The following is a 26196-nucleotide window of genomic DNA, read 5'->3' on the forward strand; positions in this document are numbered from 1 at the left end:
TTTATCCGTCCTTCTCGTTCCCCTGCCGCGTCTCCTCTCTTTTTTGTGCCAAAGAAAGAGGGAGATCTGAGGCCATGCATAGACTATCGCAAATTGAATGCTGTTACCATCAGAAACCAATACCCCATTCCGTTGATTTCTGTTCTCTTAGACCAGCTGGGTTCTTCAAAGTTTTTCATCAAACTTGATTTACGCAGAGCCTACAATTTGGTCAGAATGAGGAAAGGAGATGAGTGGAAGACAGCGTTCAAAACCAAATATGGGTTATTCGAATATTTGGTTATGCCCTTTGGTCTTTGCAACACTCCGGCAACTTTCCAAAGGTTTATCAATGACGTGTTCATTGACATGTTGGACCGTCACGTCGTTGTCTATCTTGACGACATATTGGTATACTCCTCGTCCTATGAAGAACATGTCAATCACGTATCTGCAGTTTTGCAACGTCTTCGGGAAAACCGCTTATATGCCAAATTGGAAAAGTGTTTGTTTCATGTTACGGAGGAAGAGTTCCTTGGTTATGATATAACAAACACGGGCATAAAGATGAGCAATGTCAAGGTTCAAGCAGTGTTGGACTGGCCGACTCCTTCTACTATCAAAGCATTACAGTCTTTCCTTGGCTTTGCTAATTTCTATCGTCGCTTCATTCGTTCATTCTCTGAAACAGTAGCTCCACTCACAGCATTGACCAGTGGTAAAAGGCCATTTGTTTGGAATACTGAGGCACAACAGGCATTTAATGCTTTGAAACAAGCCTTTACCACTGCACCGGTGCTTCAGCATCCGGATTCGACTCAACCATTTTTTGTGGAAGCAGACCCATCTGAAGTCGAGGTCGGTGCAGTTTTGTTACAAATGTGTAAAGACACTGGTTTGCTGCACCCGGTGGCTTATCATTCACGCAAGCTCACCGCTTATGAACAGAATTATGCTGTTTCGGAATTGGAGCTCTTGGCCGTAAGGGATGCCTTCATTGTTTGGAGACATCACTTACTGGGGGCAGTCTTGCCTGTGCAAGTGTACACCGATCACAGAAATCTTCTGGCCTTACAATCCTTACAATGTACTACGGCCCGTCATTCTAGGTGGCATGAGTTCTTCTCCATGTATAACTTTACTCTCACATATCGTCCTGGACCCTTGAACTCCAAGGCTGATGCTTTGTCAACAATGCATGGAAACGCACCGCGTTCTTGGGGGGGTACTATTCTTCAGGGTCACCAGGTAGTTTGCGCCTGTACCTTACAACCCTCACTAGTCTCGTCCATCCGGGACTGGGTGGTCTCAGAAACAAGTGAGTTAAAAGAATTTAATATGGACATCGTCAACTCTTTGTCATATGTTCAAGGTCGATTATATTGACCTGATCTGGCTACGCGGCACACAGCAATGCAATGGTGCCATGATTCCTTGCTGGCGGCCCATCCAGGGAGACGCAAGACACAAGAATTGTTACGTCGGTGGTGTTGGTGGCCGCGATACGTTTCTGTTTATGTCTCCTCTTGCTCTGTTTGTGCCCAGTGCAAGGGATCCACCACTAAACCTATGGGACTTATGCAACCCTTACCCGTCCCTGATCGTCCATGGTCGATGAAATCCATGGATTTTATTGTTGAGCTCCCAACGGTGCAGGGTTTTGATACAGTTTGGGTTATTGTGGACTATTTCACCAAACTTGCTCGTTTTGTTCCCTGTCAAGGTTTGCCTACTGCTCCTGTTCTTGCGGATCTATTTTTGCGTCATGTTTTTTGCGATTTTGGTCTCCCGGATATCATTATATCCGACAGGGGGGTCTCAATTCACCTCCAGGTTCTGGAGGCATCTTACTAATTCATTGGGCATCGACAACCGCTTTTCTAGTGCTTACCACCCACAAACTGACGGTCAGACCGAAATGTTCAATGTCACCCTCGAGCAATATTTGCGCTGTCTGACATTGCAGTTCCAGGAATCATGGTTTTCGGTGCTGATCCATGCTGAGTTCGCATATAACAACTCAATTCATACTTCCACCGGCACCACGCCATTTTTGCTATGTATGGCCAACACCCCCGAATGAAGCTGTACTTCGCCAATTAAAATTAGCAAAGGATCATGCCAAACAATATGCTGACCGTCATAGGGAACCAGCCCCTCAGTATAGGCCAGGGGACAAAGTGTGGTTGTCCACCAAGAATCTCCGTATACCAGGTCGCAGATGTCTTTTGCCTCGTTTTGTGGGTCCTTTTCCTGTGCTTTCTCTGGTTAATCCGGTTGCTGTGAAATTGGATCTCCCTTCATCCTGGAAAATACATCCAGTTTTTCATGTCTCATTACTCAAACCTTGCCTCTCACCGATTGGTTCCCCTCCTCGTCCACCACCTGTTATGGTCCAGGGTACTGAGGAATATGAGGTACAGGCCATTCTGGATGTTAAAACGGTCAGGGGTAAGCAGTTGTTTTTAGTGGACTGGAAAGGTTATGGTCCGGAAGACAGGACCTGGGAACCGGCTTCCAATATCCATGCACCTGATCTCATGTCACGATTCGTGGCCTCTCGTAGGGGTAATGCTTCATTGGGGAAGGATGCTGTCAGGATTCGTAATTCAGGGAAGCATACTGGCAGTCTTTCTGGTCCTGCTCACTTACCTTCCTCGTCTGGTTTTCCTCCGCTTTTGTCACGGAGACGCTGGTTCAGGACACAGATGTTTGCTCAGCCAGTTCGTTCTGTGTCATTAAAGCAGCGCTGGGCTTTACCATGTAAACGCAGTCACTCTGCGTACCTGAGGTCAAGTGTCTTTGCACGTTGTTAGAATCTCACGGATGTCTGCTTGATTTCGCCCACTTGGTTTTCGATTCTTGGAACTGTTCACAGATTTCCTCTTGTCTTTCCTATTCGGCTTGCGGTGCTATTTACGTACTTGGTAAGCCTTGGGTTCTGCTCCTTACTCCGGTTTTCTTCATCTCCACTCTGCTGCAACTGGAACTTTCTACAGACCTGTCGATACAGACTTCCTCATTGTCCCATTGGAACTTGAGACTCTCTTGTGTACTAGGCGTCCGCGTGCCGTCGGTTTTCAGGTGGACATTGTTGCTTACTGGATTCTTGGTTTAGGCGTCCTTGTGCCGGCGGTGGGTAGGTGGATCAACGCTCCTGCTTTTGCGGATCGCTCCTGCTCTTCATTTCATCTTCTGGACATTATACCTCCTTGGAAACTCTCAACTGGTAAGACTGTTCCTATACTTCTAATTTGAGTTTTTGTCCTTGTTTTTGGTTCCGGTGAATTACTGTTACTTTTCGTTATCTTAGAATTCTGACGCCAATCTCACTATTCTGGAATTGCCATTCAGTCAACTACAGTCAATTTTCAGGTACTAGAGTTTGGCTATCTGTTCATTGCTATTCAGGTTGTCTTTTGTCACTAATGTACGGTTCCTTTGCAGGTTGACCGGTTCCTGTGCCGTCCCCTCATCTTTAGGTCAATTGACCGTTCAGAGAGTTTTTCTACCTCTCTGTCGGGAACATTGACAAAAAGAACTTGTCCACTACACGACGAGTTCAAAACTTGAAGTCAGGATTCAGGTTACTTTGTCAAGGAATATACCCTGACTTAACACACTTGCAACAACGAAAGGAGGTCTTCAGAACAATGTACCTTGTCACTAAATAACACAGACCCTTTCACTGTATGAATGGTGTATGTTTTTGTTTATAAACTTTAGCTGCTTAGGGAAAAATGGAATTGGTGAAACAAAGTAACATTACAACGCATTAAAGCAGCCACAATTTAATCATTATATTTGGCAGGATGATCTCGCACCAACGCCCTGTGACATCTCTGAAGGTTATCAGGTACAGTTTTCAAATATGTCTTTTTAAAATGTTACATGTACATAGTGTTCAACTTTATGTCAATACTAATTTAAACATTTTAATCAGATGATTAACCATATATTTTTACATAGTTTAACTGGTATTGTAAGGTCAACAATCATTAAATCAACTTTCTCAAGATGTACTTTGTGAGAACAAAGATTTTAACATTAAATGGTTTGACAATTTAATCAATGTTCTTTGAATTAGTTATGCACAAGGAATATACTACTGAAGCAGTCACAATTGAAATGACACATTGACAGAGGCGTTGCTGGGGGCGGGGTAAGAGGGCTATAGCCCCAGGTCTTTTGTTTGTTGCCCTGGATAGAAGCTCAGGGTCTAACACCAAAAAGATATAACTAGCCCCGAATCCCACCAGTCCCGACATTAGCTTAACCACTGCTCTTTACCAGATCTAGCAACACCCCTGCACATGGACAAGAGATATATATAAGATATTAAAAATATCAGTTATCCATTTTAACTGTGATGTAATATTTAATATGTTTTAATGGTTTCCAAAGTGACATTTTGTTATAATATATGTATATATGATTCTTTAAGTGGAAGAGCACATTTGAAGGATTACATAATTTCAAAATGTTGTTTTTCATCTTGGTCTGGTCGACGGCAAATCCAATTTGGACTGTTTCAAGGAAAATTCAGAAAACAAGGGTACATAACAGAAAGGATTTTTTTAAAGTAAGTTGTTTATCAGTTATTTCATTGATATTACATTTTCATGTTGTAATTCATATATTCTGTATGTGTGCTATAAATTAAACATGTTTTTTTCTCTTCCATTAGAGCCTAGGAAAAAGAGGAGCATAACGACTCAGACAAGTACACAAACTAAGGATGTTGGGAGCAGCTACATTTTGAGGCAAAACACAAGAGGTGATGGCTGGAAGGTATTTTAATTAATTGAAACCTCTGGCATTGCTCTGGGCAACCATCCAGACCATTGTTCTTCACCTGCCAAGCCATTACAGAAAAGGGAAAGACCCAATGGAAATCGGGCTTTAACTAACCAGAAAAGTGGCATTCCAGCCTGAACTGCTAGCTCACATCCCATCTACACGTAACCACAAGCATCGCCAAACATGTTTCAGCATTGTTGGACCTCATCAGTGAGGAGTAACTTGGGTATCTAGGCTCAGCAGGCACGGGACCCACGACTGGGCATAGCAAACATGTATTAATAACATGCACTATGAAAGATTACATTTGGAAACAGTACTTTGCAATGTTATGTGAGAATTACAGAGATAAAAATGCATGGGACGGTTTATAATGTGTAGACATTTCGAATAAAATTAAATAAGAATAGGGTGTACATTGAGTATAAAGCAATGCCCATGGTATTGTCCTCACAAGATTCAGTGTTGTGATACAGATGTCCAGTTTTCGGAATTTGAAAATAATAACAGTAGTGACCTATGGAACGTAAACCAGGATCATTGTTACAGCACACAATGTCACCCAGAAGAAACAGACAACACAGAAGATGTTTCAGAATTACTTGCAGAACCGCTCACGCAATCCAGACCCTCTAAATAATTGCTATCTAAGAAAACAGTCAATGTTCACTGTTTCCCTAATAAATGCGGACAAATCAGAAATATCACACACAGAAATAACCGAAGCATTTATTTATTTTTAATTTATATAGCGCAAATCCACTGACCCTAAGGCTTAAGGGCGCTAAACAACATATAGAAACAAACAGGACGTCCAGAAGAAATGACCACCAATGATAAAAGTAGTGCGAGAAGGCAAGATCTCAGGCCAGAGGAAGAGGTTAATTAAACAGATAGGTTTTAAGTCCTTTCCTGAACACTCTGTTAGAATTTTCAGTTTTGAGTTTCAATGAAGGTTGTTCCAAGCAATTGGAGCCGCAGAATAAAAGGCTCCAACCTTTGTCTGAGATAATCTGCATTTTGGGACAGCATCTTCGCTACTGATTGACAATTGTGCTTGTGATGTGGACTTCGCTCTTCCAAATGTTGAGGACTTATCCACCACCATGGAATCGCAAACTACTATACTTCTGGAGGATTGGTTATTAAAGGAACCAAAATACATTGCATTCGACTGCTGCCTGATAGAGATTATGAAAATTATTAAATGTGATCATAGTTTGAGTAGGAGGATTTGTGGGGAGCCATTGGTGAACTTTACTTGTGTAGCCAAAGGCACCAACCTGAAGATCAAAGATATCTGTGTACACCACTATAACTTAATTTCATGGTCTGCTCAACCTATACCTGGAAAAGTGCCTGCTGGAAATGTACTTTTCTCATCTGCTTTGTTGTTTAGCGGATCAACGTACAGTCCTATTTCAAATGTTTCTGACTTAGTGGGACTCGAGTTCCTTTAAAAACCCAGTACAACATATATCAGAAGGATTTCTCGTTCCCTGCTATTAGCCAGGCATGGGCACTCGAACAGATGTCAATGGACATGCTCTCGCTGGTAAAAGGCTCTGGCTTGCTTGTGATGGACAGAATGACAGTCCAGGTTTTTCTGCTAAATACTGCACTTACTACTTCCAAGACATGGAAACCAAAATAATTGTGGGTTCAGTCATCGTGCAAGTATCTGAATGTACATCTTCTGTTGCCATGGAAAAATATGGTTTCATTAAATCCATTCAACTTCTGCAATACAGAGGAATACAAATAAATCTGATAGCCACTGACAGGAACGTTTCAATAGTCAAGGCCATGCAAAAGCAGTTCCCAGGCATAAAGTATTAATATAATGTTTGGCACATAGCAAAATCAATTTTGAAAGAAATTAAAGCTGCTGGGGGAAAAAGGGCACATAAAACAGTTTAAATTGGCCACAGTCTATAAGTATCCATCTTTGGTGGAGTTAAAAAAATTGCGTTCATTGATGCACCATTGTTCTAACATACAATCTTGGAAAGAAAACAAACATTTCCATGAATAAGCACATGAACCATTGAGCAAGGAGCAGGAGTGTAAGAAAAGGTGGTTGGTTCCAGCCTCCCATCCTCACACAGAACTTGAGAAGATTGTGTACGACAAAACGCTTTCAAGAGACATAAGGGGACTCTCCGAGTTCTGCCACACTGGAGATTTAATATGTGCCTAAAGTACAGTCCTAAAAGGTTACATTTTGGCATAGATGGTATGAAGGCCAGGACAAGACTGGTTGTACTTGCACACAGTGGGAACAATGGAAGGGAACAAGCAAAAACTGCAGGAATGTTCATGATGTCTCGTTAAAACCAGGAGTTTACCAAAAGAAGTAAACAGTGGGTGGCACAGCCAATCTTCTAGCAGATGGATTTTGCAAATTCATGGAATTGATCCAAATTTTGTTTCCATGGCCCAGTCTATGCCACTGAACATTGAAAAAGAGTTTTGCCCTACGAAACTTGAACTTGTTGAAAGGTTGTCTTCAAGAATCAAATGATGCGTGGCTCCCTTCACAAAGTTTAACAAAGCCAGTTTCAAGCTTTTGCACAGTGTTTGGGAACTGTTTTCATTGTACAATAAATGAAATAGTATGTCACTTGAGATGTGATTGCTAAATAATTTATTTTTAATTAATTACTGTTTGCGAAGTAATGTCACTAGATAGGCCTTACAATTTCAAATTTTCTTTGATTTTTGTATTTATTACAATCAATATAATTTCTTTCTATTGCAACAATAAATGACAGTCTGATTATTTCAAGTATGTAACTCAAATCAAATCAAATGTAGAAGAGATTGGTGAGCTTAAAATCAAGAGTTACCAGGAGCTATGTTTGGCTCCCCAGGCCAACTAATGTAACGCTATAAACTAGCTCCTTGTTCCCTGGTGGTAGCTCCTGGTGACCGTTTACTGCTGGATACCCAGGCACTGCTTGTAATTCCTGCTTATCCAATCCTAATTTCGTGCCCTGTTTGTAATGAACTCACAGTAGTTGAAGAATCTAAGCAGAAAATTGAAGCAACCGACATACAGAAACTCAATGTATCCAGAGTTCTGGTCCTCCCCAGGCTGGACTACTGCAACAGCCTCTTCCTCAATCTGCCTAAATTCTACCTTTGCCCCCTTCAACAAATCCAGAATAGGACTGCAAGATTTATCATTGACCTCAAGCCCAGGGACCGCATCTCTCAAGCCCCCACAAATATCTCTACTGGCTCCCAATGGCTGCAGTGATCAAGTTCAAGACCCTCTGCATCATCCACAAGGGTTTCTGGGGCCAGGAACCCCACAACATCTGACCTTTCCCCTAAATACCTCCCTCTTAGAGACCTTCAGTTATCTAGCTGCAATTCTCTGCAGATCAGATACTATTCCAAGCAGAGAGTGTGGGGTAGATCTCCTTCCTCGGCAGGAGCATCCCTCTGTAATGGCCTCCCTGCCCCTCTGAGGCTTCTGCCTGATCTCGGAAGATTCTCAAGACCCAACTTTTGTCTTGTTCACCCCCTGCTAAAGCCTCCTCTGTCCCATTGACTGGCTGCCTGGTGCCTTCTTCCAATAGTGTGTATGTATTTTATGGGAAAACACCTTCCTGGAGACACCTTCTCCTGAATCTGGTACCACAGCTGGTGTTCCTGCTTGGGTGGGATGTGCCTGGGCATTCAGCTGTTGTGATGCAACACTGAGTGTAGCACTGTGGCTTGAAGACACTATCATTGCAACCACCAAGCCCTCCAGGGCCTGAGTGTTGTGGTTTGGGCAGTAATGAGCTTGGGGTGCTGGCACAGCATGATCTTCACCTGCCTTTGGCAGTACATTGATGTGCATGTGTTAGCTACCCCTGCTTGTAATTTGTAATTGGTTATTTATAACGTGCTTAATACCCAGAGGTTTCTAAGCGTGGACCCGGGGATCAGATCTGTGTTGCTTCGCATCGTCTTGCTTCCAAGGCGAGTGCATTGCCCCTGAGGTATCCTCCCGATTACACAATTGCATGTTGCCCTCAGTTGGCATAGCCTGCCTGGTAGCGAGCACTTCATTGCAATCCCCTTGAAAATCTTCACAAAATGTAGCAGGGGTAGAGGTCACTTTGGTGCTAAGGGACAGCTGATGCAGTTGCATTTTGGCTCTTTAACTTCTCCACCACCTGGGACCCCTTATGAACTCTGCCCTTCTTGCAACTCACACTTAGATGCCCATGGATTTTGTGCGCTGCTACAAATGTAAAATAAATAAATAAATATTCTCCTCCCAGTCTTAGTATGAATGTGATGTGGGGCGATTAGTGCATGCCTGTCATGGCACATGTCACATCATGTCAGGATTCGATGTAGGAGTATTTTATATGGAAATGGGCCTCCGATCTCAACTTCCTGATCCACCAATCACTCTTTGATTGGGTTAGTATCCATCCTATCCCGGGCATTGGGACTTGTTCAGTCTCAATGTTGTGGAGGGATGCCCTGCATCATAGTGCCCTCTATATTCTCCTCTAAAGGTGGCATGTCTTTGCATGCATCTCCCATTGCAGTGTCCTGTGATGTTGCTTCTGTGTGAGATAGGGAGGGGATATTTTTGTCTATGGGGATCATTACAAGTTCAAAGGAAGTGGTAAAGCACCTAATATTTCAGAATACAGCATGCTTTATCACACTGTCCAATTGTGAGTTTCACAATTGAAAATCTTCAAAACCACCTACTTTTGTGTGTGTAATATTAGATGCTATATTAGGGCATGCGTTAATACTTCATATAGTAAGTTTTACTTTTTTGAGTGTAGTCCAATTGGATGCCAACATGGGGAATAACTGATGGGTCTGCATGGAGTAATGATTGCATTACTGGATAAATACTGTATAGCGCTAAGAGCCTGATTCACTGAATTATTTGCACAGTAAATCGGGCCATTATGAGCCAAAGCGCGTTCAAAACTTTTTTCATACTTCGCGGGGACTTCGCACAGGCTTGGCACGTCTCTGCGATCGGCTGAATGCCTTGCGAAGACACTTCGCAGAGCGTGGGCCTGATATGATATGTAATTTATTACGCACCTATACAAAAGTGTTTCTAAGTGCGACAGGACAAGGAGGGGGAAACAGACGGAGGACAAAACAAAATAATCTTACTAGGCCTTGTGTTATTGAAATCATGCAACTGCAGGGGAGAGGGAGGGAGGGAAATGCCGGGGGCGTGTGGAGAAGTGCAGGTAGCTCAATAAGTGCCAAGGCGGCGTGGGGTTGCAGGTATTCAATAAGTGCAGCCAGAGGGTGGCTCATAAGTGCAGAGAGAGAAGGGACTGTAGGGTTACAGATACAGGCCCTTAAGTGCTGGGGGAGCCCAGAGGCAGTGTGAGGGAAATTGGACATGCTGGAGCCTGGGTCCGAGTTCAGTGGGAGGCCAGATGACCAGTGCACGGAGCAGTCAGGGCCATCAGCAATGAAGAGGAAGAGAGAAAGCGGAAGCAAAAAAAAAGGTCTTGAGTTGCTTACGGAATCCGGGGTGGTTATGCTCAAGTTTGAGAGAGGTAGGGAGGCTGTTCGAAAGGGAGGCCCCAACTGAGGAAAGAGGTCTGCCCCCCCACTCTCTGCTTGGAGAAGTGACTGACCTACAGAGAGTTGGAAGTGGATGAGCGGAGAGCTCGAGAAGGAACATGTTTAGGAAGGGAAACTTGGAGGTAGTGTGCTGCCAGGCCTGAGCAAGCCTTGTGGGCGATGCAAAGGGTTTTGAACCTGATCCTTGTAGCCACAGGGAGCAAGTGAAGAGATTTCAGAGCTGGAGAGATACGATCCCTGGGCTTGAGGCCAAGGACAAGTCTCACAGACCTGTTCTGGATAAGTTGTAAAGGTCAAAGAATGGAGACAGGCAGATTTAGAAAGAGGCTGTTGCAGTAGTCCAGCCTAGAGAGGACCAGGGCTCTAGAGACAGTGAGCTTCTGGAGGAAAGTGAGAAAAGGCAGAATACCTCTGTGGAGGTGCAGCTGATAGTGTGACTTCTTAGAGACATTGGAGGTGTGAGGAGCGAAGGAGAGGGTGGAGTCGAAGATGACACCAAGGTTCTTAGTCTCACAGGAAGGAGCAGGAAGAGGGCCATGGTGGGTAGCCAGAGAGAGAGAGAGAGAGGAAAGGAGGGAGCAGGTGTCCCGATGAGGAGGATCTCAGTCTTACTGGCATTAAGGCAGATATCGCTGGTGGCACACCATTCCTGAATAGCGGCCAGACAGTCTGGTATGAGAGAAAGAGCACAGGTGGCTGAAGGGAGAGCTGGCTGTCATCTGCATAACACTGAAAGTTAGAGCAGAATGTATCAATGCAGTGGGAAAGAGGTGCCAGGTAGTGGTTGAAAAGCCAGAGAGTAAGGTTAGACCTCTGGGGAACACCACAAGTAGAGAGAGAGATAGAAGAGAGGAACGACCCCAGTTGGACCGGTGAAGGTCGGTCAGTGAGAAAGGAGGTCAACCATGCCAGACTTGACCAGTGATACCCAGGTTGTCATGGAGACTGTTGAGCAAGATGCTATGGTTCGCTGTGTCAAAAGCAGAGGATAGATCAAGGAGAATGAGGACAGAAGGAAGATTAGGGTCAACATTAGAGAGCAGGTCTTCACAGGTGTTCAGGAGAGCAATTTCCGTGCTTCTGGCACCTCTGGAGCCAGACTGGTTGTCATGGAGACAACCAACAGGTTCAGTATGCAGATTAAGCTGGGAAATGGCAAGCTTTTCCAAGAGTTTGCCCAGAAAAGGAGTGATGGAGATTGGGTGATAGTTAGCAGGAGAGGAAGGATCAGCAAATGGCTTCTTTAGGAGGGGGTGCACAAGGGAGTGGAGTAGCAAATGAATGATTGCAAAAATCAGCCAAGGCTGGAGCAAGAGTGTCTATGTGGTCCTTGATGGTTCTGGATGCACAGGGGAGAATCTGCTTTGACAAGGCTTTCATAGATCAGGCTTGTATGGAAACCTCGTCTGGGGTGAACAGGGGAAAGGAGGAGAAAGGAGCGACCGCAGATGGGCAAGGGGTGATAGAGGAGGAGGAAAAGGAGGTAGAAGAAAAGAGAGTGTACAGGATATCCTTAGTTTTAGAGGTGAGATGAGAAGCCAGGGCCGTGCAGAGGACCTGGGAGGGAACAGGAGGGGTAGAGACTGCAGCAGGATTGGCCAGTTCCTTGCAGATTTTGAAAAGTCATCATCGCCTTAGGCCTACTGATACACCTTTGCTCTGGGTTGCATGTCCACAGCATTGTCGCTACAGGGGCACAAGGGCATCTGGTTTGGCTATAGAGCACTGAAGTGCTGTCGACATGGGATTCAATGGAATAGGTGTGCACACAACAGTCATAATATGCACTTCAGCAGTGTTGTCTGGCATTTGACCAATGTGGATGCTGCAAGGACCCAAAACACAACTTGCAGACACAAAGTACAGGGTAGTTTTGCCGCTCATTGGCCTACATATTCTTTGTGCGGCGGGTAAAGGGTGAACTGCCACCTACACACTTTGGCTGCCAACTATCCAGTTCTCTATCCATCACACAGCAGACGTTGGCAAAACACAGACACACCCATACACATGGTACAATGGAGATTTACTGATGTTGATCTGGTTTTGGAGTTGGCGTCTGTGCCATCAATCTCGATCACTGTGACAGGAGGCAGGGTGGTGAGTGCAGCTCGTGCACCAGCAGTGCCATTTCCATGGGCCCTTCTTGCCAAGAGTTTATCATTGGTTGGCCTCTTAAAGACCTCCAGCACTTGTTTATTGCTTTGAGTGTGAGCTCCAGCCACACTGCCTTGCTGACTTCAATGACAGAGTGTAGGCCATGGAGCAGGAACATGAGGTCCTCATGCTCTAACATGTACTGCACTGTGAAGGCCACCTCATCTTCAGCGACAGCCCTTGTCTCCTCTGTAGCCACCATGGCCCTTCATGTAAGCCATTCTGCGGCTTCACTAGTGTGCTCTGAGACCCCCAACCGGCCCATATAGTCAGGGTTTGCTCAGAAGCACTTTAAGACAAGATAGCAGCACCCGTGAGATGGATGGGGGTGCAGATTAATACTCCAACACCAAATCAATAATGACAACTCGACGGTTTGGCAAAGGGAGTCTGTTTAATGACAAGTACAAAAAACAGGGCGTCTCATGAATATCATCAGATGTGCGATCTTGCTTCTCGCTTCACAACTCCAACGAACTTCATAAAAAACATTTATACTAAAAACTTGTCATCACTGACGTTTAACGCTTAAAACTTGGCATACAATTCTATTGGTTTGGGAAAGGTAACTTTTCTATAGGTACTATATCTGTATATGGTAACGGAGTAAGGGAATTGGGTAAACACTGTCAGGTGGGGCACCTAAGCCCTACCTTCAAACTGGCTACTGTAGACATCACTAAATGTACGACGTTGCATTGGTTCTACTAACTATAGGACCCTAGATTATTTGTTCCATTGTGATTAGGTTGGCCCCAACCCCAATCTTACTTTAACACTTTGCTTAGCAGCATGCAGAATGGTCAGCCATGTGCAGGGTGCTCCTTAGTTCCCCTGGCCTCCCTCCAATTATTGTTATAATCAATCATCACTCTAGTGGCCATCTGTCAATTATTTCACTGTGGTTGGCCTCGAGACTGCATCTCCTGTCTGGAAGAGTCCTGATATCTTCTCCTGGTATGTTGCCATGCGTAGGTGTGAAGGTCTTACTTTTTCTCGTTCGGCTGGTCACGTGATTCAGACACCGTGAATTTGCCTTTCCTTCATCAATTTGTGTATTTAATTTTCGTTTCACCCACCACCTGCCTTCGGCTTCTTATCTTGTCCTTCCAGAGCAGTATATTCTGTTTTTTGCTTCAATTAATTGTAGCTACTGTTCGTTCATCTTCACAGATACGACCTTGGTTCTCCCGGCATGATTTGCCTCTGCTCAGTTTCGTTTTCTGCCGCTTTACTCTCGATTTCGCTAAATATGAAACTCTTCTTGTGTGGCCTTTTAGTAACCTTTTGGTTGATTCTGCTTCTTTTGCTAAGTCAGTGGTATTCAAACTGTGGGTCGCGACCCCCTAGGGGTCCGCGGGTGCATCCCAGGGGGGCCCTGAGAGCTCAGCATGAAAAAATATTTTTTTTTTTTTTTTTTTTTTTTTTAGATTGGAAGAAATGGGCAGGGGTGGCCCAGATGGGCGGGCTGAAGCATGAAACTGTCTCAGGCAACAATGAAAAAGTGGCCCACAGTTGTAAATGGATATTCATTCCTTTAGTCACAGACTGGGCCTCATTACTACTATGGCAGACCAGTAACAACGGTGCTGGTAAGCTACCGGCACCGTTGCTACCGTTCCGCCATAGTAAGAGTTGTGCTCGTGGATGCTTGACAGCCCCCACCAGGTCTGACCTCAGCTCGTCGGATGCACCAGCACCGTTATTAACGGTGCCGGTGCATCCGAGCTCCCCCTTCCCATTTGAGCCATATGGGGCTCAAATGGGAATGGGGATCTACCGGCACCTTCGAAAGGGCAATTATCATGTCCGCCTAACTCGGCATGACCTAGTAATTGCCCATTCGCGGGTGCCAGACCCGGATGCAACTCCAGTGGCAGCCGTGCCAGTTTTACCGGCACAGCTACCGCCAGAGTAGTTATGAAGCCCACTGTTTCAATAGTACCCAAAGGGGTGCTTTGTGTTAAAATGAAAGTAAATTGTGATATATTCAGCAACAATGGTCAACATTACTAACTGCATAGTGGCCCCTCACCCATTATGGAGGAGCTAAGGAGCCAGCCCAGTGAAACAGTGAGCACTCCCTCAGCTGCTTTATCCAGCTAATGGAGTGCTCCTGGGCTGGCTGAACTGTCAAAGGGAAACACTGTTTCCCTTTGACAGTTCAGTTTAGTTCCCCAGCCGCACATGCTCACTGAGCCATGCAAGTGCTGGGGCGTTTTGCTTCGCCAGCATTGCATAGCTCATTGGAAATGCTGGCTGGGGCACTGCATGTCTGTATGTCCGAGGGGGGGCTCCTGCGCCTCCTCGCACATACGGACAGAGCAGCTGGAGCAGCACCCACACACAGGCCAATGCAGAAGGTACGTTTATGTTCATTGTTTTTATTTAAACATGTGTATGGATGCGTTATGAGTGAGTGTATGGTGATGGATGCTCATGTGAATTGTTGTATGAATGTGCAGCGCCTTGCATATACACATAATCATGTTCATTGTGTTAGGACCAGTGGGGCCCAGGGGACAGGGATGGTATCTTTTTACCGGACATCTATCATTCAAAACCCTCTGCCTTGTCCAAAAGGCTTTCTGGGGCCTCGGTCCAAAATACCTTCAGCTATTCCTCCGCAAATACCTCCCCTCTCGAGCTCTTCACTCCTCTACCTCCAACTCCCTCAGGGTCAGTCGTTTATCAAAGAAACGAGCTGGGGGTAGATCTCCGTCTTCGGCTGGGGCCTCCCTCTGGAACAGCGCCCTGCCACTCTAAAACTTGAGGAGAACCATCTTTCTTCCTGCACTTATCAGACCTACCCTGTCTGCTGCCTTAAACGTAGCACTTGCAAATTGCTGGCTGCACTACCACTGTTTGTTCCCTTTATTATTTATTTATTGTTATTTATCTGTTTCTCCTCTGCTTCGCACTTTCCACTTCTCCCCCCTTCCATGCACTTTTCCCCTCACACTTGCGCGTTCTCAATGTCACTGGGCCTAGTAAGATCGCTGTTTTATTCTCCTCTGTTCCCCTCCCTTGCCTTGTCACGCTCTGAAACACTTGTGTACGAGCGCGATAGAAATAAAATATCAATGCCTGCCCCCTGGACTCCCAGCAACAATTGCAAACTGTTTGGCTATTTACCCATTTTTTGTTAAAAGTATGCTCTACAATGCAACATTTTAACCTATTATTTAAAAAAGAATTCACAGGGGGAAACCCCCCCGAACCTCCCCTTAATGCCCCTCCACTTAAAAAAGATTCACCAGCCGCCACTGGCCCTCAGACTGTGTTGGGAACGGGATGGGGGAACCGAGGGACTATGGTGGGAGCACAATGGGCGGGAACCATGGGATAGTGATGGGAGCAGAGTGGGGAGAGCCCTGGGTGTGTGATGGGGTGGGGAGAGACCAGCGACTGGGTAGGAGTGGGATGAGGGAGCCCAGCGACTTTGATGGGAGCAGGTGACGGCGCGCAATATATACTGTCCATTTGGCATTTCTGGGGGGTCCCGACCTGCCCAAATTTTGCTCAGGGGGGCCCTGGCCAAAAAAGTTTGAAGACCACTGTGCTAAGTGGAAATATACTTATATAACATGCTTCTTTTGAGGTAGATATGTATAAGTGGCGCTTGCCACACTATCTTTCTATTAAGCATAGCAAGCCGCACGATTTTCTTAGCTTTCTTACGGTTTCAAGCATATGTACATGTGTAAACTTGTTGAATATCTTCATCGTGCTCATAGCTTAAGCTTCTTACATTTGACATTGCGCTTTCACTTTGGGTTCATGATGTCCTTTATTCATGGCGTTTCATCTCTTTTTATCATTCTCAGGTTGTTATGTCTTTTATATGTGAGTCAGTCCAGGTTCTTGTGACATCACCATTCGTTTTCCATTAAGACCTTTTTGGTTTCTTCAGACGACCTTCATTTCGTTTTATTGGTTGATATGGCTTTTCTCAATGGGTACCTTACTGTCCATGGTTTCCTTGGTATTGGTACTTCAATAGGTGCTGTTCTTCTGATAGGTACTGGACAGAGCCCCACTGCAGCACTCTGTTGGTTTATTTGCTCAGCATACATCACATATTTTGGCGTGAACGTTCCTGGTACTTCAAAATGGACGGTTGGAGTGCAGGCTGCATTTGGGACCTCCTCTACACTCGGCCATCCCCAGAAGGGCCACAGGTGTTTGGGGGCCACTTTTACACACCATTGCCATTTGCTCATAGAGGTTAAGGGCCCGATTCATGGAATATTTGCCCGGTTCAAAGTGAATTTGCCCTGCTGAAAAGTGACTTTGCACTGCCGACACCAAATGACTTTGCACGGTTCCATGAATCAGGGTTTGTGTCGGCAGTGCAAAGTCACTTTTCAGCAGTGCAAATTCACTTTAAACCAGGCAAATATTCCATGAATCGGCCCCTTGATGTGCACTTTTGGTGCATCCATCATATGTCCCTGTTTTTCATGCAATGTGGTGCGCGTGAGGGCATGTGCATGTGAAATGTGCACATCTGATGGACGTGCCAAAAATGTGTGTGTTGAATGCGGCGTCAGATGTGTGATTACTTTGAGCATGTTTCGCATAACATTTTGCGCACAGTTCCTCCGAGCGCATTTTCTGCTGGTTTCTTTGCGAATGGATGCGTTGCAAAGAGGTGCACCATCGTGCACATGTACCTTTGCGCAGCTCCACATCTCTTTGGAGAATTTCGAGAATCTGCTCAGCTGACTGTTTAAACATTACTCTTTGCATCATGTCCTTGGTGTATACAGACATGCATACAATGAAGTAGGATGCAAATGAAGACTCCATAACATGTAAAATGATGTGATTTATAACTTGCTGTTATGTGACAAAGTACATCCCACGAGCCCCATCTTTGTTACTCTGCCATAAACTGCATGGAAGAGCGAATGCCTTGGAGCCAAATGTAATAACGCGGGTTTGGCATAAAGTGCAAGCGTGTGCTTGCATGACGAGAGAGGGGGTGATTTTGTATAGAAGCTAAACGATTTCTAAACAAAAACATTAACACGTCTCTGTTAAAGAGCGTTGTGACAAATATAGTAAGCTAGGTGACTAACAAGCAGAACATATTTTTTTAAAAAACTTTAGAAACAGAAACTTTAACAAAAACCACGTAGTAACACTTATTTTTACATTTGAAGAAAATACTTTTAGTAAATGAGGGAAAACATACGTTATACCAACATGTTGAAAACAGTGAAGTAAATCACTTTTTTTAGTTTTTCTAACAGAAAAACACTAACATTGTTTACTTTCCATGTAGGGCCAGACATAACATACTTGTTTGAGTTACACTTAATAGCTTCATGCACGATGACAAAATGAAACACCACTCCATAATTAGTGATCATATAAAATGTATTGCTATTAGAATCTTAGTACAGTTGCCCTTTTGATGACACGTGTTTCAGCGGAAACCACCGCCTTTTTCAAATCAGGGCCAATTAGTGTATCTTGACTGTAGAAATGCGTATTCACTTGCATGTAAAGTCATGGGTTCACTCGCAAACTGCAAATTCTTTGTCTCCTCTCGTCCGTGCGTAGCGTTACGCGTCTGTACTGTATTAACTCTGTCTGTTGCACTCCCTTGCTTTTCGTTACCAACATTTGCCTCTCACACTTCCTTCTCTTGGATCAGGCCGCCTTCAGAGTTGGGTTGGCAACCCCAGAATTATTAATCGGGAATTTATCAAATAATAGGCACAGGAAGTATTTTAAGCCTACATATCTACTGGGATCGCCCAAGCACACCTTCGAGCCCCTGAACCACCCCAACACTACTCAATCTCTGTCGTCTACTACTTCAAAACTGCCCTGAAATCCCAGTGCCTATATTAGCTCAAGACATACCCTTCTGTGTCGCCTCTACCCAGAAGATAGTCCAAGAATAAGAGAAGCACGCACCTTCATACAAATGCAAGCATTTAGACCTGCACAATTCCCTCCCCATGTCTGAAAATGCCTCTATCACTTTCCCTGCACCCACATTGACTATGACGCGAGGAACAATTTGTTGCTTTGGAACTGCCACAGTGGTGCTTCGGCAGGTGGCGCAGTGAAAATACCAGAGTAACATAACATCGTATTAGGGTAAACCAGAAGCACTGATCAGCAGGAACACTCTCTATTTAGAAAGACTACCCAGTCCGTCGTCTTGCTTTTTTTCTACGGTATGTTTTTCGTAAAGACATAGGCACTGTGCTCAAGCGTGTGTGTGATAGTTTCTTTTGGGCCTGCCACACTTTCTTTCACGTGGCTTATGCTATGAAATAAAGCTTTTCTTTAGCCCGCGGCCATAGCTCCTCCGCTCTTGCACTTACCCACTACAAGTGCTCTGCACTCCACTGTCTCTTGGCCGAGCTGGATGGTCAACCGCTCCACTTGGCCCACAATGCATGCGCTGTTCGGGAAGGGTAAGGCGGGCTCCTCGCTTCCGTCTAATGACGTCTCCTCTAACCTGCAGGACAGAAAGCAGCAGTGAAGTGCCAGGCGCGCTGGATTACGCTTACTCTGCTGTACACTGTCGACAAACAACTTCCGGAAGAGTTGGGCCGCCAAAGAAATAAAACGTTACATTTCAGAATGACCAACACACATGCACATAATCTTTCTTTACATTCATTACATGTATAGATTCCAATACATATTCCTTAGCCCTGTATTTGCTACACTGTCCTAGTAGGCGACTGGGCTGTAGGTTGCGCAAATAGCGTTCAAGAGACCCGACCAGTCAACTAACACTTTGTATTCCTTCACAGATCTCTACCCCCACCCCCATTCTGCCTACCGACTACATGCTGGTTGGCTCTGCGTGCACCACTGTTACCTTTTCAATTGACTTCTTTCAGTGTACACAAACCTGCCTGATTGCATCTCTTTCTACTCACCATCTCGTTCCCGCCACTCCTCCTACACTCATCCTTACTGTCCGTATAAACCCCTCTCTGCCGCCTCTCGCTGCTGCTTTTTCTCCCTCACCCCAACCCCTCCCACCTCCACTGGAACTCACTGCCCCTCACAATCAAAGCCAGACCGACTGTGGATCTCTTCAAAGTTCGACTTGAAGTTCACTTTCTTGCAAAAAAGAGTGTGCACTCTGGTGCGCACCGTGTCCTCTTCCCCATTCTCTGTACCTGACTCCATCACTCCCCCAATGCGTCATAGTTCAATAAAGTGATTGTATTTATTCTTTACAGTACTCCTCTTTCCAACGTTATCTTTCAAAGTCACCTGTTTCTAATATTGTTATAGTTTGTTTATTTGGTCCCTGTTGTGTGTCCCACTTTCTTCACACCCTCATAAACTGTCTGGAAACTTGTTCTCATCTTTGTGCTATTGTACAGGCATGCTTCTGGAAAATGGCTCACTATCTGCCGATGTGTTATTGCAAGTCATTTCTGGTCGGAAATTAACATCATTGTTCGTCAAAGAAATACATATAAAAATATTAAATGTTTGTTTCGTAAATGCTGCTTTCTGGCACATTAGCAGACTTCCTTCTCCCTTAATATTGCATTGCCATCTTGATTGCGTATTGCAGTGCCAGAAATTGACAACTAGTGAAAATGCTGAGCATTACATGGAGAAAACAAGGAACAAGACATGTGACCCACTTAGCCAAGGAGAGCCTAGGAATAATGAGGCAACACTGCTTTCATGTCTTTGAAATCCTTTACAAATTTCAGCAGGTTGTGAGATTGGCAAAGATTATGTTTTTACATCAAGAATATAAACTACAAATCCCAGAATGCCCCACAAAGTCCCATGGCTGTGCAACCAGTGCAGTTTTTAATGGATCTATACTGTTTAGGACTATTTCCATTCCCGGCTTGTGTGATGCAGGCTATGGCCATCGCAGTCATTGAGACATGGACTTGGCCTGCAGTGGCCCTACAAAGACTGGGTCACTTGGAAGCTGGGCACCGGGTGAGGCCCCTGTAGATCAGCGGGGCAGGCGTGCTTCCAACTGCACATCTGACTTGAGGCGTGCCCTCTGCGGCCACGTGGTGCTACGCAGCCCTTCAGGAGGCTAGTGACCAGGACACAGACAGCAGCCCATAAATACCCAGCATCGTTAAATATCGGTATTTTGGTTGGTTGAGAGGAGGAAACCGATGAAAAGATCAATCAGGACCTGGATTTGGACAAGGACAGAGTCAAGGACACATATGGCGGCAAGCATAAGGAAAAGACTGAGGAGGCCATAATCATAGGCGCCTACTAAGTAACAAAGGGAATTGTAGAACTATGTAGAGGTCACACAAGGATGAATGATAGGCTAGTCTGGTAATACAGTGTTAAGAGTAGGTAGGGCCATTGTTTCACGATGTAGGCATATCTAATATAACCTGTATTTTTCACATGTAGACATCCTTAGGGTAGCCAATGAGATATTTAACTATTTAATGGAAACATCGAATTGATCAAATCTTGGGCAGGGTGTGAGAAACCTTTGGCTCTGGTGGCCAATCCACAGGCCGGAGCTCTTCTAGCCATGTTCCCCTGGGCAGCTCGCTTGTGCCACCTATGCCCTTTGTTTTGGCCATTATATACTTCAGCGTGGGCTATTTCTCATGCCATTGTTGGAATTGAAAGGCTTGTTGGCCAGTGTGTGTATAGCCTTTGCTACGGACTGGTCGGCATTGGTGTACAGTCCTATTTGTCTCGAGCTATAAGCATCAGAAGGTGACATGTACAAAAATGAAATACTTGTTTATACTAATGTGAGCTCTCATCTTTGCCCAGTATTAATGGTTTGCATTTTGTGCTGCAGACTGTGTTTTTTTGGCGATATTTTCACGCTCTAAAATTGTTTAATTGCACAGACACTAGGCGGATGCTGCTAGCGCTCCCTCGGTTGCTGCACTAATGCCCCTACTCTAACACGCTCACCCTCAACCCTCAAAGACATTAGACACATACGAGCTAAGCCCCTCATACATGGCAGAGAAATAACATTTATTTGCTTATAGAAAATGTAAAAAGGTGCTACCTGTGAATCTCGGTCACTTTGAGGTGCCAGGATATCCCTCCAAGCAGTCATCAAACAACAGATGGCTACACCTCTACAATCAACGCCCCATTCCCGGCCAATGCATACTAGCACCACGGACAGGCAAGGCTCCCCTCTGGACACAAATGCCTCTATGCCCTCTACACAGAACACCTGGAAACAGTCCCAAATAGGGAGCTCAGGGTACGTCCGATATGCATACATCAACCCAACAGCAAAGCAACCTTGCATGTTCCCCCTCTCTCCACACTAACCCTCTGTCGTCCCTCCTTCTCTTTCAGATCTGCCAGAACACATGGAGATCATGCAAATGGCAGCAGCTGTGCGTGGTATAAATCCTATTAGTACCCGCGAGGGTCAATCAGAATGTAACAAAGAATTTGATTGGCCCTCGCCGGGGCTTTACCCGACGCAGAATCCATCGCCTTCTTATCCCCCGTGGGGAGGTGTGGCAGCCTCTGAGCGAATGAGGAGGCTGGGAACAGGGTAATCCCCGCTTTGAGCCACACTGCTGGAGACTGCTATCCTCCCATGCCGGGTAGTCAGGTAAGTGTTTTCTCCCCCACCTTCCAAACAATCCCCTCTCCGCCCTCCCAACCTCACCTTCTTTTTGCTTCATTTTCGAGAGCGAACGCAATGGGAACATTTCTGTCCCCAGCGGGTCCGCTCCCGATGACCGTCTAAAGGGAAAACGGGCTCCGTTTCCCCTTCCGCGGCGACCATTTTTGTTAACATTTCTTTTTTCTGTTCCGAGATGTCGCAGCATTTCAGAAAAGAAAAAGAATGCTATTAGTACCCTGGTCTTGTGGGCCGGGTTACTAATAGCAATAAACCCTTCACCGCGGGGGCATTAACCGGCATTACCTGAATGGGTAATGACCCCATGGATCGGGGTTTATTGCTTAAATAACATAACATCAGTTTGTATGCCTTTTGGTATAAACATTCAAAGCAAACAGGAGTGAACATTATTAAGATGAAGTTTCCATAAACGCTGTGCTCAGAAACCTCAAGGAAGACATTTAAGGTCTCAACTCCGGCTTTTATCCAATTTAGACAAAAAAGAAGCATTTGCGAATCATGTACGTCACGACGCATCAATGGCCAGAACCCTATAGAATAGTCAATGGGCTTCTTTCATTTTAGTTTGAAAATGGCTATCTGTAGGGCTGGAAGCAGGGCAGAGAGTGCTGGGGATTGGATGAAATAGAGGTGCCTCTGGGTAACAGAGGTGAACTGAGGAAGAGGACCCCGGGGCAGGGTTCTACTCCCCTCTTCTAATACGAGCTGTGCTTTCGCATCCATAGATGAGCCGGGGCAATGGAGTAAGGGCTAGTGAAATGATTTTTAGCCACCCTGGTCAAAGTGACATTTGGCCACCCAGTTTGCCTGGTAATGGGGCCACATGGCAAGAGCTAGGACCTTTCCAGCAATGGGCTTGCCTATGCCCGTGAAGAACTGCTCCCTGCGTGATTGCCTGGTAGTGGTTGACTGCCGCATGGGTTAATGGGCATGGGCTAATCCTCAAGAAATGAGCCATATGATGAAACCGCCATACTGCCACGTTGTGAACTGTAGTGTCGTCTGTGGGGGCTTCACCAGTATTGCCCCCTCACTAGTGGCTGGTAGAGGTTGTCAAGCATTCCCTGTTTGTCCTTTGTACACTTTTCTTTTTCTAATGTGCTTAGATGCGCTCTAGCTATATATCTGACATACTCCCATCAAATGTCACACGATTTCCCCCCATTTCACTGATTTTCTCTCCTAGCCATGCAACCCCTAGCTCCATTCACACTTATTTTTCACGTTTCTACACAATCACGATCATCTGTATACTTATTAATACATTACAAAATGTGTAAATCGCAAACAATAGCATACAAAAGAGTCAGAATGTGATAGGGTTCTCGAGAAAGGAGAAGTGCATTCATGCTTTGTGGAAGGGAAGGGCCAGGTGATTGCCTATGACCCAAAAGTGCTTAGGGCTTGTAATAACCTCTCCTTCGCCCTGCGCCTTGAGCAGGATCTTCTCAAAGTGCAGAAGGTCCTTAAGACTTTCCTCTTTTCCTCCTCCCTCCCTCCCTCCTTCTCTCCTCTACTAATCCCACAGTTGCTGAATCGGTGTGCCTGGCCCTTATTAATCTTCGGGGCCTTGACCTCCCACACCAATTCTTCCCAGGTCCTCTGCTCTGGAGACTCGCACTTACACCTCCTGCGGCCCTTGGCCGTGTAGCACTCAATATTCCTAGCACTTCGTTCTTGGCTCGCCCACGTGCTCTGACTCCCCAGCACTTACCCCTCTTCCTTTCTGCACTTGCACGTTCTGAAAACTGACAAGGTATAGTAGGTTTGTCCCTCTCCCTCCTCCCCCTCTGCTTTTAATATTGTTTTGTATTATATTTCCCACCCACCCTCCCTCCCCTGTGGGCGCTTTGAACCACTATATTCTTATTGTATAAGCGCCTAACAAGCAAACAATAAATAAATTCCACAGGTGAGGGAAAAGGGTAAAAAATCTTGGCCACTAGCACAGGGCTTTCAGTGTTGTGGTCCTTGGGGATTGAGGAGTAGAAGAGGCTGGTGGGAGGATAGCACTGAATCCTCTGGATCAGAATAAGGGGAACCACTTGAAGGAAGCTTAAGTGGGCAATGTGGATGGCTTTGGAGGGAATTATTTTCTCCACTGGAAGCGGCCCACACAGGTGAAAATCGGTTGAAATCTCATAACCAGTGATGGAGATGAGCAGCCACATTCTGGATTCTCTGGAGCCTTCTGATGATGAAAGTGGCGAGGGTATGTAGAGGCTGTTGTCATCCATTCTCAAGCAGATGAGGGCAATGTCAAGGCTCACCTCATTAGGGAAAGGCAGCCACGGCAAAACCTTTTTAGGCTTTAAAATCAAGAGTAGACCACCCTATTGACTTAAGGGGCAAGCAATAGATTTTCATCATACTAATGCTGAAATCAGAAATATTTGCTTTCGGGAGATGATAGAGGGTGTGGGTCCAGGCTCTGAGACCAGAAGGAAGAGTTTTGAGACTCATTGCTATTAGTGATTGATCACCAGGACTTCGTCTGATCTCCATTCAGTTTACCCAATTGGATTTCATCCAGGAATGGAGGTGTAAAGGAGCGGCAGGGGCTCTCTAGCAGTCACCCCAATTACCAGCAAAAGGATACTTGGGCCCCAACAAAATCCTCACTGCGAGAATGGTAGACTCAACCATAGGCCAAAAATGTACTGTCTTTATTATCCAACTAAAATTACAGGGATCACACTAGAACAGCATATTGTTTCCAGAGCTCTCGTCCACCAAACATGTGTCACCCTGTTTTAACCATGGGTGACATCACAAAAACAGGTTACGTCCCCCAGTAATGTTGCTATCTTGTGGCTTCTCAGAAGACCACCCCTACATACAACACATACAAAGTTGCAGGAAAGTAAAGAAGCTATTGGTCACTGCAACATAATATGTGTTACCGTGAAAGGTCGATTATAAAAAGTACTCATATGTTGGCGCCATGGCTATTCTAAAGCACCAATGCACACATTCATTGTATAGAGCTTCTGAAATTAGATTTAATTCGATGAGCCCATTCTGGTTGAATGGTAGCAATTATCCATGGAAGAGTCCAGAAGGTGGTCTATATGTCCATCTTTGTTTAAACATTATTGGGAAGAATGCTCTTCAGAACAAATGACTTTTTTGATACGTGAGCACATAAGTTTAACATTTTCTTTGATTTTGGAATGTTGAATTCAATATGCATGATCTAATGGCTTTTACTGTCTTTCACTCCCAACCAATCCTCCCCTTTGCTAATCCTTTCTTTCTGTCTTTTGTTAATATGTGTACTTGCGAATGCTACACATGTGAACTTATATGCTATTTGTATTTCTGTATATAATTATCAATTAAGGATATTGGTTATCAACCATTGTTGTGCAAGCCCAGTCTTCAAAAAGGCCAGGAAGGCCGAAACACGTGTCAACCAGAATGGGCTCATCAAATTAAATCTAATTTCAGAAACTCTATAAATTGAATGTGTTCATCTACTTGGAGGAGCTTTAGAATAGCTGGGGTGCAACATATGAGTACTTTTTATGATCTACAATTTTGATATCAAGGAGTGGGTGTACCTTCAAGTACTCATGTTTGGCGACTGGCACAGTTGATACAACTATTGGACATTACTCTGGTGCAGAGTTTGTCATTACACTCAGAGATTTCTTATAGTTAATGTGAAAGGTAACTAAGGATTGGACAGAACGTGTCTTCCCAGTCTTGGGACCTTGGACATCTACTAGACTAAATGGACCTTTTAGAGGTGAAGGGAACGAGCACAGAGGTGCTATGTGTTCCATCATGTTGCCATCTCTTATCACCTAAGCCTGAGAGAGTACACTCAGTTATTAACTTTGAGCAACACTTGTATCTTTCCACCTCTGGTTTGATGGGAACAGCTTCCCTCCATCCACCTTGAGTGAATAGGCATTGCCCTGCTCTTCCAGGTCACATGTATATAGACCACGAAATGGAGCTCTCCTGCTTGTAATTATGAGGATTGTAAACTGAATTTCTTGCAGGTGCCTTATTGCCTTGATAACTGGAACCTTTCCAGCTCTGCTCATCCTTGG

At 45.0% G+C, this 26196-nt stretch overlaps 1 protein-coding gene across 1 annotated transcript in view; it reads right to left on the reverse strand.

The window, feature by feature from the left end:
- Nucleotides 1-26196, reverse strand: part of NRIP2 (nuclear receptor interacting protein 2) — a 410611-nt gene that overhangs the window by 48388 nt on the left and 336027 nt on the right. The window contains exon 4 of the mRNA XM_069628497.1: nucleotides 18861-18997. Coding sequence (XP_069484598.1) covers nucleotides 18861-18997 — 137 coding nt within the window. The remainder of the gene's footprint in view (nucleotides 1-18860; nucleotides 18998-26196) is intronic.

Source organism: Ambystoma mexicanum, chromosome 12, assembly GCF_040938575.1.
Source record: "Ambystoma mexicanum isolate Mex_15411 chromosome 12, UKY_AmexF1_1, whole genome shotgun sequence".
NCBI classification, from domain to species: Eukaryota; Metazoa; Chordata; class Amphibia; order Caudata; family Ambystomatidae; genus Ambystoma; species Ambystoma mexicanum.